Genomic DNA, 15,362 nt, shown 5'->3' with positions numbered 1-15,362 from the left:
CTTTCTGAAATAATATTTATAGTTCTATGTTTTTAGGTCTTATAAGTGCTCTGTTAAGTTAAAAAGGATGAAATTGTTATAATATTACTGTTATCGCCAATCATCTTAGTTCTAACTATATTTTTTCCAACACAAGGATAGAGTAATGCAACAAGTGTTTCATGGACAAATTTGGAAAGAATAAAAACGAAAACATTATTCCCTCACAAATATAGTAGTAAAAGAATTATAATTCTAGAGAATGCTTTATCAACATTAAAGAAATAACATAAATAACATTGATTACCAAAATTATATTTTCAACCATAATTAAATTAGAATGGAGACTTAGAAAAGAAATAGAACAATGTCAAACACAAGACAAATCTTCTATATGTAATTGTTGTCAACTCCATTATGTAATCAAATAATTTAATTTAATATTTTTAAAAATAAATACTTAATCATAATTATCCACTTTACCTGCTGACTACTCCTATAAATCATGAAGTTAAATTAACAACTCGATTGCTGTCTAATACAAACTGAAATAATTCTATATACACTTCCAAATTGAACAAAAAAAACCTGAAAAAAATGGGAACTAATTCTTTTTGGGGAAGTAGCCTTTGCCGAGCCATGACAGCTTCATATTTTATTTAATATCTGGAATACTCTATTGCAGCTGTCGATGGAGCGCATCACCAAAAGTCTAGATTAAGTGTTTTAAATGGAACAAATACAGCAGCTTGCTTTGTCTCTGGACTGGTAAAGAAACTAAATGGTTATAAAAAATTCAAAAATGTCCATTCGTATGGAAAGCATATACGAATGGCGTACACGTATATGTTTTTCTCTGCATACGATTTACCTCATTCACACATGTTCAAAATTTGAACCAACCACAGCTTGGAAGAGAATCGGGGTTACCTACCTAGGGTTTAAGCCACAAAAGCTCTGCAGAATATAGCGGATACTTGGAGAAGCAACACTAGGACATCATAATTTTATTTGTGTTTACGCTTTTCTATTTTAGAAGCTGATTTGGCGAGGATGGCAATTGGTGTGGCATAACACGTAGAAGAAAAATGCAAAGATTTGTTGAAGGAAAGTTCTGAGCTCTCCAAACAGGTGCCTTTCAGAGAAGGAATAAAAGCTATGGCGAAGACGCGGCCTGTGAAGAAATCTCTGGACTCGTACACTATCAAAGGAACGAACAAAATCGTTAAAGGTGAGTCGGAGAATTTGGGAGTAGATGAATGAGTGATGGAATAATGCGTAGCAATTGTTTGGTTGCGTTAATGATGACGATAATGTTGGGATGAATTTGGAATGATGTTTTTGCAGCTGGAGACTGTGTTTTGATGCGCCCGTCAGATTCCGATAAACCGCCGTACGTTGCTAGAGTGGAGAAAATTGAGAGCGACCGGAATAATAATGTGAAGGTGAAAGTGCGGTGGTATTACAGACCTGAGGAGTCGATTGGGGGTCGCCGGCAGTTTCACGGCGAGAAGGAGCTCTTTCTTTCCGACCACTTTGATGTCCAGAGTGCCGATACAATCGAGGGCAAGTGTACGGTTCACAGCTTCAAAAATTATACTAAGCTCGACAGTGTTGGTGCAGATGATTATTTCTGCCGGTTTGAGTATAAATCTGCGACAGGTGGCTTCACGCCCGACAGAGTCGCAGTGTAAAAGCGTCCGAACCCTAGCTATATTGGCTTTGTTCTAGTTCGTGTTCGTTTGCTTATTTGTTTTCTGGGCGAAGGTTTTTAAGTGCAGGTTTTCTGCCGCAGGTATTGTAAGTGTGAAATGCCGTACAATCCCGACGACCTAATGGTTCAGTGCGAGGGTTGCAAAGACTGGTATGACTCCTTTGCCGTCTCCTTTTGTCTTTTAGGTTTTTTTCTTTCAAGAATTTATCCAAAAACCTGGTGGAACTCTGTAAAATTTCCATTTTATTGGAACTTAGGGTTTCTATACCTATGCTGGTTAGTATTTGTAGTGATTAAATCACTTTTGTTATTTGTGGAGATTTTAATTGTGCAAGTTTAGGTACGTCTATGTTAAATGATAGCTATGTTTTTTCTTTTTCGTTTGCTTATTTTAAACGGTAATGCTCAGGGTTTCAACTTTCAACACAAAAACATTTAAACAAATCTGTTATGTGCTTTGAAGATGAGGTTAAATCACGTCAAATGGCAGCTTGGTTTTCCTTTTTTTCTTTGGTTTATTTACGTGGTATTAATTAGGGTTTTAATAAAAAAAGGTGCATATACATCTATTATGTACTTTGGAGATGATGTTAAATTAGGACAAGTGGCAGCTCGTTTTTCTATGTTCTTTTGCTTGATTTACATGGGAGTTTTTAGGGGTTTTAGTAAAAACCGTGCAAACAAATTATTATGTACAGTTGAGAAAATTAAAGCAAGTCAAATGCCAGCTCTTCTTCATTTTTGTTTTGCTCAATTCACATTGTAGTATCTAGGTTTTTGGCACAAAAACATGCAAACAAAGTTGTTGTGAATATGAATCTGATTTTCTAGAACTTGCAAGCTGACCTAAGATAGAACCTTTGACTTGACAATGTTATTTGCTATTGAAACTAAGATTTCAACGAAGTCCTACATTTTGCATGCTGATGTGGTCTACCACGGAGCTATTTTTTTAATTGTGTTCCAAGTATGGATTGTTCAATTTAACAGGCAGTGTGTAGTATAGCTGTCAAACTCACCAAGTTTGAGTAAAGGTTTGAAAAATCCCACAGCCCAAGACATCCTAGAAATAGACATAAATATATGAAGTTTCATGGAATGAGATTATTTCACTGAGTAATAGATCTGGATGTGGGTATAGATATTTTATTTTAAATATGGGACAAGATTATATCCAAAATTTGTAATGACCATATTTCACTTTAATATATCCACAGGAGAGCGTACAGCCTGCAGGTACAAGGGTAGTTTCCTTCATTATCATGCCCACATTTCCTAGAACCTACTTTCAAGTTTTGTGCTGCTGATGGAACAAATTTCTTAAGGAAATGTTAAGTTAGCATAACTGGTACTTTTATTTATTTATAAATAAAAATTCACATAACACTAATTGAGATATTGAATACAAAATACACTTATTTATTAGCCACTTTTCAGTGGCTCTAAAACAGAAATCAAAGTAAACTGAAATTAGGGTTTACTTCTTAGTAACACATGGCATTACTTTTTTCATAAGCAACATTCAATACTGGTGTAGTTCTCTATATAAATTTTGACTCTACATCCAAAGCTTCAAAGCCAAACTTAAATTAGCTTAGTTGTTAACATTTTCATTTGTTTTCTGTTTCTGCTCAATGCATATTGTTTACATTTTGATTTGAAAGTGCAAATACAGATCGCACTTTAGTTGGGAATTTGGAATTTACTCTAATGCGCTAGCTACTTTGAAATGGCCTTAGGATAGAGACTATAGCAGCTAGTGTTGTCTTGACTTGGCAAAGTGTACGGTGAGAGTCAGACTTACATATAGCCAATCTAAAAACTGTCATGTATTTGAGATTACTCTTAGGCAAGAAAGTTTTATTTTATTTAGTTTTAATGCTCTACCAGATTCTTTTACCTTGCTGATTGAAGCACAAATGGTAGAAACTTTTTCTCCAGCAAAATGCTTGATTTGGCTCATATGCTGCACTACTAAATTCTTGTACACATTTAAGTTTTTTCTTACAAGATAGTAAGTACACAATCAAAGCTTTGCATCACTTAAATTGAAGCTTTGGAAGTATCACAGTAATTTTGAATTTATCATTATGAGGCACTTGTAAGTGGCTCTAAGATAGAGACCACCTTATCTCAACTTAGCAAGACAAAGAGTAAGAGCCAGACTCAGACTTGGTAAAAACAATATTTTGCATAAGGATTGCTTAAAACATGCATAAAGGTCTGTGATTTCACCAAATATTGTGGTTTTTCACTTAATACAATTTTTTTTTTTGGAAGCTTGAAACCGTGTTTACGTTGTTTCTAGGGAGTGCTTCAAATGTTGAAAACCCAAACATTGATGGTAACAATGAACTTCTGCAATTGGAAAAATGAAATTACCATCCAAATATATATTTATTAAGGATCCAAAATATTCTTATTTAGCAAAACTTCATGATATTAAAAATAAAAGATAGCTTGACTAAGCTGTCTTCCTATAGATTGTTTTAGATAATTTGATACTTTACTGCACAAGTTTATCCGCTCTTGTCTTTCTATCGAATGAATTATACTTGAATACTGCTTTTGAATACATCAAAGATTTTCTTGCTATGGGGAGCAGCACATCTGAATGCATAAAGGGCGGCATTTGGTTTCTGCATATGCAATTTGAATGTGAACATGGAGAAATTATGTGGCAAAGCCAGATAGCTAGGGTGTATAAATCTGCCACTAAATAAAGTGATCCATGACATGAAATTGACATTCTTGAATAATGCAAGATGAGTTGTGCTTTGCATTCTCAATTAAAGAATTTTATTAAGAAGCCTTGTACTAATGAAAGCTAATTGTATATTCACTCAATGCTTGTTTACCAGTGGATGGTTTCTTAATTTTGGAGTGTCTATTAGCAGCTTGACCAAACGTTTGAAATTGAGGACAATTGGCAAAGGGATGATTATGCATGGAAGCAGACAAGCAATTTTTGAACTGGAAACCATAGAAGATCAATATGTACTCTAATCTGTTGCAGAGATGAACATGGGAATGAAATGATTATGCAGCAACTATCAATCCAAAGATGACACAAATAACATGATATACAGATGTCCAAAGATGACACCAATAATATAATATATAGATCTATGGAGATCCATCTGGTGATAATGTTCAATTAATGTGCCTTGGGGATACTTCTCATGCTGTTTAAGCTCCTTTCCAGATCTCGTAGATGGTTTAGGGACTTGTGTATGTGTACCCCGTCTTCAAGGCCATATGGCTTAGATTTGATTGTTTTGTATTCTTCTATTATTTGAGTTTTAGACCATTTTAATAATAATTTTATGATTAACTACATGTTGTTGTGAGGTTTTCACACATCGCCCCAAAATCTTGGGGACCCCCTTTTTAATCGCCTTTAGGGCCAGTGGAGAAGGTTAGATGTATTTTTTGCCCGGTTTCAACTTGATTTTCCAGAGCTATCAGTTCTATCCTTAGGCCGAATAAGTTCAAAATTGATTTCAACTTGGCAGGATAAGAGTGTGAATTTTGTACTTAGACGATTTCTTTTGAAAATTTGGATTTAATTGTAAATTTGAATGATTTTCAAATAAGGAAATTTTTCGTTAGACTTAGGTTCTTGGAAAATCTTATTTTTTTTGGTGAAATAGAATTTAATTTTGTAAGATGAAGTTAAATTGCAAAATCGATTTTTACTCTAGAGGCAATTTTATTTTTTGTCATAAAATTTTAATTATTTAGCAAAATTGATTTAGAGGAAAATTGCAAAAATTGGCTTTAATAGATTAAATTTGCCTTGAAAGCTTTTGGTATTTAATGAAATTGGTAAATTAATATTAAGAAATGGCTTTTGGTTAGCCAAAATTCAACTTCAAGGATGTATTAATTAGCAAACCCTCATTAAATAGAAATTTTTAGCATCCCCAAGGCACCATTCAATTTCGTTTTGCAATTTGTGGTTAATTAGTAAATTAAAAGTGCAGTTTTCATTTTAGAAAATTAAATTTTTGGCAAAGTATTTAAAGTGGGCCACTAACTTAGCTTTAATTTTGGTTTTTTTTTCCTTTATAGGACCAAGTCGGCCAGCCTGGGAGGAAGGTGAAAGCTGCTATAAAGGGAGTCCCCTCCCATTTCATTTTCATCAATTCATTTGCTCCTCATGCTTGGGCGAATTTGAAGCAAGGGCAGATTTCCAGACTTGGGCGAAATTGGTGGAAGGCAGTTTTTTGGCGATTTTTGGGCAATTTCTCCATTGCCATTGTTGGGCGATTTGTCTAAGGGCCAGATTTTTTGCGTTTTTGGGGATTTTTGCTCCACTTTGTGGGCTGCGATTTGTGCCCTAGGTGGCAGATTTTACAGATTTTGCTCCTTCTTTGCTTGGGCGAATTTTGTGGAAGGGCAGATTTTTTTTTCATGCTTAGCCGAATTTTGTGGGGGCCGAAATTTGTGGAAGACAAAATTCTGATTTTCTAGAGGGGCTGCAATTTTTATATCAGATTTGGGCAATTTTGTTGGGAGAAGAGATACATATGAAAGTTTGATTTTTGCATAGAAGGCAAGTGTTGGATAAGCTTAGAGGCTTTGTTTTCTAATTTGCAAAGGGATCTGTAATTCTTTGATGTCATATCCCGGGTTCCGAAAAGTTGCTGTAAGATTATTAGTTAAGGTGAAAGTCATCATCTAGAGTTGCAAGGAGTGCTTAAGCTGACATCCATTCTTTCGCTCTTTTCTAAGAATTGCACTACTTGGTTCTTCTTGCCTTTTGGTCCACCACTCTACCATCCCGTAATAGGGCGACGAGCATGGAGGATGATAGTGCAAGTAAGAATCCCAAGCGGGCAAACGCTAAGAAAGACAAAGAGGATATGACGCCCAAAACTTCCTTCTTCTCGAAAATGAAGAAAATAACCGATACTAATATCGCTACAGTGGACATGATACGGATGAGGGACAGACTAAAGGAAGGACAATCCCCCTTGGCAAAGAGGATATACAAGAGCGGAATTGTACATGTAGCAGCTTTTCCTCCTACTTTGCCTTGTCCGGAATTGATTATGGAGTGTGCATCCAGATTTGATCTAGACAGTAAATCCATCATTTTTGGCGAAGGGAAGAGAGTGTTGGCCAACATTGGCGAACAAGCAATTGAAGAGACATTTAATATTCCCCAGAGCAAGGGCATGACAGTTGTAATGGTGGATCAGGCGGCCAAATCATTTCAAGGTAACCAAGAGGCCTACTTCTCACATCTAAAGCGGAATTGGATACACGAAGGAAGGAAAGGAGTTAACAAATCAACAAGGCTTACAGTGGTAGATTTCAAGCCGGAATATGGCGATCTCATTGTTCTTCTCAGCCGGATCATGGGCCTAGCTCAAGCTATGCAATTCGAAAACTGGATGTACTTCTTCATTGATGAAATTGAAAGGGGAAAAGGAAAATTTGATTGGGCTAGGATCATAAGTGAAAATTTAGAGTTGCAACTTAGAACAGTTCAAAACCAAAGGCAATTCTACATGGGATCCTATCTGTTTTACTTAATTGCTAGATTGTATGAGAGTCTGGGACTTAGGGCCTTAGGAGAGATTGGTAATGGGCCGGGGCAATATTTGGTGCATGAATGCTATCCGTAGCTTCATTTGCACAATAACAAGGATTACAAGATGTTTTGCGATGCATTCGCCATGAAGACAATAAGGGTATTAGAAGGGGCGCCTGCTAAGAGACTTTCATCGGAAGCAGAAGCAAGGATTAAGAAGTTTGGGAGTTGGTTCATCCAATTCCCGCAATTCATATACATTAGAGTGGCAGGAAGTACAGTTTGTCCCAAGAGGCTTCCAAGATACCCGCCCGACAAGGTAGTTTTGATGGAATTGGCTAGGCAGCTTGAGCACTATGATAGAATAATGAGGAATGAGGGGAAAACAGGCGTTTCCTTCTCAATTATAATTGGCAATGATAGTTGCCCAAATCGGGCCACCTTTGAGGCTGTGGAAAAGGAATTGAAGTGGTATCATCTAGGATGGTACAGAGCAAGGCAAGGATTCGACCTCGTTGGTCTTATCAAGGCATCTCATGGAAGCGAATTTAAGCATGTTCCCACTATAGAGGACTTTTGGGCCAATGCAAAGGATGATTTTCACGTGAGAAAGCTAGCTTTCTCGAGATTGTCGGTGAACATGATGAGAGATATCAGATGGAGAGGCCTTGATATTCCCGATCAATTGGAGGATGATCGTAGTGTGTTGAGAGAAGACTATGAGACAGTAGTTGGAACAGAGTTGAATCCAGTGGATTGGGACGATCATCAGGATCCTTCCTTGGAGGCAGTCACAAGGACAGTAGATTTGCATACCGAGTCGTGGTATAATGCCAAGATGAGAAAGCTACAAAGACAAAAGGTTCTCCTTACTTATGAGATGATGAAACCGAAGGAAGGTCTAGTAGGATCAATCGGACAGAAGGGTGAAGGAAGTGGCCGGCAATCGGAGACAGTTAGAAATAGCAAGAAGAGGGCTTTCGGAGAACCAGCAAGGAAATATGGCAGAAACTAGTAGAGAAGAAGATGGGCCGATTGATATTGAAGAGATAAGTCAGGCGTCTAAGGTCGTTGGTGATGCTTTGTTGGTCGAACCGAATCCGGATTTGGGGAGATGCACTGCACCACTATGGTTAAGGCAAATGCTTATGCCGAGAGGCGAGGTGGTAATGGCTCACGCAGTTGATGATATCCAAGGACTAATAGAAAAGGATGATAGCGAGAACCAAAAACAGATGGCAAATACGGTGGCAAGGGTAATCAGAAGCGACAGTGATGGTCACCGAAGGGTTCAGATTGCTATACCAACAGTCAATAAGGCAGCGGATGAGATTGCAGCCCAGGAGTACGAAATAGTAGAACATAATTTGGGAAGAAATACAGATGATATGGAATGTGAGGAGGTTCAGGAAGGCATAGCATCAATCAGAGAAAGATTGAGGAAGGCAAACGAAAAGATAGTAAAGTTGGAGGCCGAAAACAAATATTGGAGAGATTGCCAGCCAATCCAACAGCTGCATCAGGCAGCCCTTCCTCAAGACAGCGGGAGCAATTCAGAAGAGGTATCAGCTCAGTTACATGAAGTAAGGGGTTGGATCTATGATACAATCCAAGATGGGCGAAATTTCTTGCCCTCCTTCATCTCAACATTCCAGTCATTGGTGACTGTTAGAAACAAATTCAGATTATTTGAAGAGGAATGGAAGAATTTTCTTCTCATCAAGGATTTGGTTATTCCTAGGCTGCAGGCGTTCATTAGGCTACCGGAGGCATATTTGGAAAGAGCCCGGTTGGTTGATGAGAGAGGATTGAGCATAGTTGAATCTTGGTATGTCGCATTGACTACTAGATTCAGAACACTTGAAGAAATTCATGATGAGATTGCACAACACGGCCCAAGCGTCGACACTTCCATTTCGACCATGATGAGCGACGTTGGGGTGGCGCTTGATTTTGAGGGTATTAGAGAGGAGGATGTCAGTGAGACAGGATTTGGATCGAGATTGGATGAGTTAGGAAAGGCTGCCGTCAAAAGGAAACATCTGAACACCCTTTCCTCACTCAATGCTTTTATTGGGTTTGCAAAGGAATATGAGAAGGATCACGAAAGGATACTACAAGCAGCAAACAGCGTGGCAAAGTTAGCAGAACTCCGAGCGAAGCACACACCTTGTCCTCCTATGGAAGAAGTTAACGAAAGGCTAGCTAAGTTCATTGCCTTAGCTAAAAGAACAAAAGAAAAAGGAAGAATTATATTAGAAGATCATCTTATGTAAGCCCAAGTGGCAACTTTCTCTTTCTTCTAGAATAGGACAAGTGTTTGTTTCTGATTGGCCACCATTTTGGTGCCTTCTCATTGGTTGCCACTTTTGCACTTTTTTCATTGGTCCATTGATGAGGTGGCATCTTCTCATTGGCCGATGGGGTGGCAACCCTAATTAGGGTTTTTGGATCCAATCTGGATCGTCGATCTTGTTTTGATCTCTACCGTCCATTGTATTTTGGACCTCTATATAAGGCCATTGGCTCTCATTTGTAAAGGAGGGGGGGTTGAAGAAATTGTTGCGAAAATAATACCAAAGTGCTCTCTTTTTCATTGCATGTTGACTAAGAACATTGGGTGTTATTGCATGTTTTCTACTTCCACATAGTTAAATTTTCTTTTCAAGTTGAAGCAATTTCATTTCAAGTTGTTAGAGTAAGAGTAAAATAAAATGGATTGTTGCATGGTAGCTTTGGTAGATGTTTGATAGGGGTCAACACTAGGCCACTAGCATCCTAGCGGCTGGTTGGGAGGCTTTGTGTGGTGATCTAGTTTACTTTCCTTTGAAGCGTTGCATCTATGGAGGTAGGGCCGCTGGTTAGCCTTCATTAGATTCGATCCCCGTCCATTTGCTAACCTTCCATTCTTAGGAGTAGGAGTAGTTGAGCAGCCAAATTTCATGCTTAGAAGAGGTTAGTTAGAGAAGTAAACCAAAACATCGGCATTCTCACCTTCCATCGCCATTCACCCTACATTGCCATCATCGCGCCATCAACATCATCTAGCATTCACACCGAACCACCATCTCCATTTTCTCACCAAGATCCAAATTTTTCTCAAACAAGAAAACGTAAGGCCGCCTATGTGATTACCAGCAAATCACATTGATAAAACTGAGCGAGTATCCAACGGTGTAAGGAACATTGGAGTTATACTCATGTCCCATGAGAGATAACTTTTCAAGAGAGGAATTGTGTATTTGATATTCTGTATCAAGCATCCAATTACTAATATGTTATGTAGTGACACAAAACTCGCATCAACACATGTTCACATTCCTTTGCATTGCTTTTATTTATGTTTTGGATTGCTAAATTATGCTTAGTTTTGCAAATGAAAACCTAACATTTATAACACCTCTCTTTTTATATTTTAAAATGCATAATTTTAATAATTGATTCATTGAGTTGTTGTCTCTTTGCACGTCCCTTGTTTCCCCCAAAATTTAGGCATAATGTGGTCATACTATGAATTCATCTTCACATTCCATCACACTAGAAGATCCATGGAACTTGGGGAGTTTCCTTATTAGCAGCTACATCTTGGTTTCTTCCCCTGCCTCTTTGAAAGGGGAAGTAATGTTATGCATGATATGTATAGTAATAATAATTTAACGCAAGTTGGCCGAAAGGTTATAAGAATCTGGTACAGTTAAGCCTATAGTATTTATGACATGTTAATACTATTTGTTTTTTCAATGCTCCCACATATCCATTCTTTAACCAAAAATTTCTTTGCTATCAACACATTTCTGCTATAGTACTACTTAGTCCTCAATGAACTTATGTCTCGTTAGGGCATGGTACATCCAAAGAAAATCCAAAGGATTTAAAGCTATTTACCTTATTAAAGTCACAAGATTCTTCGTGCATAAATTATTCACAATTTCAGGTCTAGACAATTCATTGTAATATATGTGCCAATCTGCACTGCTACCTCATTCATAAGTTTGAGCTTCATGTCTGATTACTATTAGCTGACTGGATGACATGCCATGAAAAGGGTACTGCTAATACAACTGAACCATTGATGAACCATATATAAAACCAAAATCAACATGTTGGTGGCAAGACATATACTATTAGACACCTAAGGCATGGTGGTATTTTACACCACGATAAGATCATATATGGTTGCATATCTAATTACACCATGTTAGTTGTGAAAACATTGATTGACATACAACCATCAAACTAACACGATCATATCAATTTCTTTTCACACAATCCTAGGTAGAATTCATTCATCACACCTTCAACAATGCACCTTACAATATTCAGTCAATGAACAAGGGATTTGTAATGTCCTCTTTTTGAAATAAAATTTAATAATAAATAATATATAAAATAAATAAATAAATAAATAAATAAATAAAAAATAATAATTAAATAAATTGGTAAACAATACTAGTCTTCTCATCTAAGTAACAAGGACTATCAAAGATCACAAAAGCATCAATAGAGGAAATCCATTCAGCATTACATATCGATGCATTTGAAGGTGCAATATAATAATCTTTGTTGGAATAAGATCTCATTGGAGACCATAGTCAAATAAAGAGCATCACTTTGTTTTTGTGGAACTATTCATTGGGTAAGCTTTTTTTTGATCGGTAATTGTATACTTTTATTATTAATAAAAAAATTAAGTACGTTGCATTTTTTTCAAAAAATAAAGCCACAGTGTCCACCAAACCCTAAATTACCTTGACATCAAACCGAAATACTGCATTTGAAGTGGTTTTACATATACCCAACCCAACTAATAGACATTCCATATAGTCACCAAAAGACCGACATTACAAACACTTCCCAATATAAACATGTATATTCCTATACTAGTATTTCTATGGCACTTTCCAAATGCTTCAATATCTTTGTTCCCTTTAAGAGGGATTTCTATTGCCTAGCAAAAAAGACACAAAAACCAATTTCTTGAAGATCCTTACAGTTGATTGCCATTACCTCAAAGAGCTTCATTTCTCCTTCCTCTCGCTCACTTTGCTGCCCTTGTGGGTCGTAGCCTTGACACTTATTGTTGCATGACTACATTTTGGCCTAGAAACTCCTATTCGTCATCTTCCTAGAGTGCCCTCTTCAAATTGCCCCACGCCATCCACACTTTTCCTTGATAATTGTCTTTGTTCATCCAACTTGACTAGCGAAGCAATGGAACTATCTCAAACTTTGTTGCTTCTCGAGGGTTTTCAATTACTTTTGAAATGTCAAATACAACTCCAGGTCGTGCTCGCTCGAAAATGGAATCCAACCCCATTAGCATGCCTTCCTCAACTGGTTTCCTCAACACCCACTTGTTGATATCCATATCCTCTGCCAATCCAAGCCTCCCTCTGCCTTATGCCAACACTAAACTAATGATATTCATGTTAATGTGATATCTGTGCTTGGCCTCAATGAATTCATCTCCTAATACCTCTTTTATCCCCTTCACCACGTTTGTTGTCTTGCATTTCAACATATGCTTTAACCTTCTTATCTTCACTTCTCCATAAAGGTATGTTGTTGCCATTGTGCCACCAAGGAAAAGCTGGCTTCCATTTGTTCTATCATTGCTAAGAGAAAAACACAAGTTGATATCATATTTGCATCCAAACATTCCATTTTAAAGCTATTCACACTCATCTCTGCCCCATTGCACGCTTCACTAGGCTATTCAATTATGTCGACATTCATTGCCTTCATTATAACACCATTGACCAAACAATGTTTCATCATTTCCAAATGCAAATTGAAGATTTTGAAAATTTTCCCATCAAACTTCACCAATTGTTAATGTCAATGCCCATTTTGAAAGTGTGTTTGCCTCTTCATTGCAAACACACAATATGTGTATTTTAAATTCATCAAAAAATGCTTTCCTTTTGAATAATATGGATATATTTTTGCAAATCGCGTTCTAAATGTAATGTTTTAATCCCCATCTTCTTTCCTAGCTTAACTGCTTGTAACACTGCCAATGCTTTTGCAACAAAGTTGGTACCATCTTCAATTCTTCTTGCTTTCATTCTCAAAATATTATCTCTACCATCCCTAGCCACACAACTGATCCCACTCGGTCCTCGGTTGCCTTTCAAGGCCCCATCAAAGTTAATTTTGATCCATCCTAACCGTGGTCGTCTCCATTTCACCACTTCCATCTACTTAGATGTTAGATTAACCCAACTCTGTCCCTTAATAGGCTTTAGTGGCCAAACTTCCCAATATTCACTATTTTAGAAGGGATTACAATTGGAGATTTTTTCGGTGGAATACTTTGGTGACCATTTGGCATTGGCAATAATACTATCGTGGGCATTTGTTAATTATTGTTGGAGGCCGGGTGCGGTTAACTCCTTGGCGTTGGAAGTTAGGGCGAAGTGGTCTGTTGTTGTTCATGATTTAAGACATTGTGCTCATCAGGTGTGATTTGGTAAGGAGTCCAATCAAGTAATTTAAGTTAGAGGCAATGATTATGTTGATAATAATTCTATGTTATGACAAGAACCAACGATAGAGTATGCTAACATCATATGTGGGAAGGCAATGAAGTAGAAAGGAAACTATTAAGTCATTGATATCAACACCTTTGACAACACTATCGATAAACAACAACTGATATTAAGTCAAGGCAAATGATTAATGACTGTTCTATATTGAGTTGCTACAATTAAAATATTGACAACAAATATTATTGATAAAGACAAGGGATTCATTAAGCGGTGAATACTTTAAGGAGGTAACGATTAGTAAGAAGACTAACCATAGATTCATTGCTATTTGCCCATATGACGATTAGTAATAAGGAGGTGTGGCTTTTGACATCATGTTTTATCGCTCAGATTTACAATATAAGAAGACCATCCTCACCTTTTATTTGACCATTGAAAGATTATAGAATATAGATTACATTTGTCATTCTGCCCAAGGAAGTCTGATATAGTTTTCGATTAAGAAACTACAAAGATATTTTCTTAATGTATCATTACATTTGCGAAGTGTTTTTAAAGTCTAAAAGTAAATATCTATGCTCAATCTGTATGTATATTACAACTACTGATATAGTTATTTTGCTTATATGTAGAAATGTATAAGTTTCATTATAGAAGAATTAGAGATTAGTAAATATATTTGATACTCAACACAAGGAAAAGTTAGAGGGGAAGTAGACTATATTTAATTGTTGGCAAGCGTTGTGTAACAACATATCAATGCACCGTAATTATATATATAAATCTATACCAGTCTATAGAATGTTATTAAAGGGGCTTCTTGTGAGGTTTTCACACTGTTACCCCATTGTAAATAGGACCTCTCTTTTCATTCGAGCGATAGGGATAGGTAGTTTTAGGGCCCTTAGATAACAATTTTTTTCAAGACTTGTGGCTTTAGTGCAAATTTAGTGATGTCAAGGGTATGAAGCTTGAAGTTCGAGTTCAAGTAACTTAAAGGTTTGAGTTTTGAGTGCTAGGAAACCTTGGCAAAATTCCTCTGATCAGAGGATTTCCAGCATGGAAATTCCTCTGCTAAAGGAATCTCCACCCAATCTCAAGTTTTCCTCCCTTTTAAAATGCAATTTGGATTGAGCAAAATAATTGTTTTGAGGGGCAAGTAGTTAAAAATGTGGCTACAAGTGGGGTTTTTGGATAAAACCCCATGAGGTCGTTGTTATTGGAAATTCTCTAATCAAAAGAATTCCACCAGTAATATGGAATCCCTAAGATCTTAATTGAGGGCCAGAGCGAGGGATAGGAGGATTGATAACCATAAGACGAAAACAAGGTTAGACAGAGTTGAGGTGTTAGAATGCTAAGGTAGGTTGGATAATTCTAACCAAGACAAGTAAGTCGAGGTGGCAAAATTTTAGAGACTTTCTGATTTTTGCCTTCAAGTCCTCACATGTGGGAAATTCTGCCCCCTTTATAGAGTCCAAACTGGTTCGAAGTCAATGAACAAGACATGAGCAAATACTAAAACAAGAGCAAGATTTTCAAACCCCTAAAACTTAGGAGGTAAGAACCAACATAAGGGCGTGGTGGAATTCCTGAGATCTTAGGAATGTTACCCTGTAGTTCCTTTGAAAACAAA

General features: G+C 37.0%; 1 protein-coding gene across 5 annotated transcripts in view; it reads left to right on the top strand.

Annotated features, from left to right (window-relative positions):
• The first annotated feature begins 972 nt into the window (after positions 1-972).
• LOC149576762 (chromatin remodeling protein EBS-like) overlaps positions 973-15,362 on the top strand; it is a 39,954-nt gene continuing 25,564 nt past the window's right edge. For all 5 annotated transcript variants that reach the window (XR_016362156.1, XM_089819745.1, XM_089819726.1 and 2 more), the window contains exons 1-3: positions 973-1,210; positions 1,327-1,669; positions 1,775-1,843. Coding sequence is in view for 4 of the 5 variants with exons in the window: in XM_089819745.1 (XP_089675871.1) it covers positions 1,138-1,210; positions 1,327-1,669; positions 1,775-1,843 (485 nt within the window). In the remaining variant the exon portion in view is untranslated. The remainder of the gene's footprint in view (positions 1,211-1,326; positions 1,670-1,774; positions 1,844-15,362) is intronic.

This window comes from Cupressus sempervirens, chromosome 1 (assembly GCF_028749045.1).
Source record: "Cupressus sempervirens isolate cs-2001-9-10 chromosome 1, ASM2874904v1, whole genome shotgun sequence".
NCBI lineage: Eukaryota > Viridiplantae > Streptophyta > Pinopsida > Cupressales > Cupressaceae > Cupressus > Cupressus sempervirens.
This window is presented reverse-complemented; position numbering and strand designations above follow the sequence as displayed.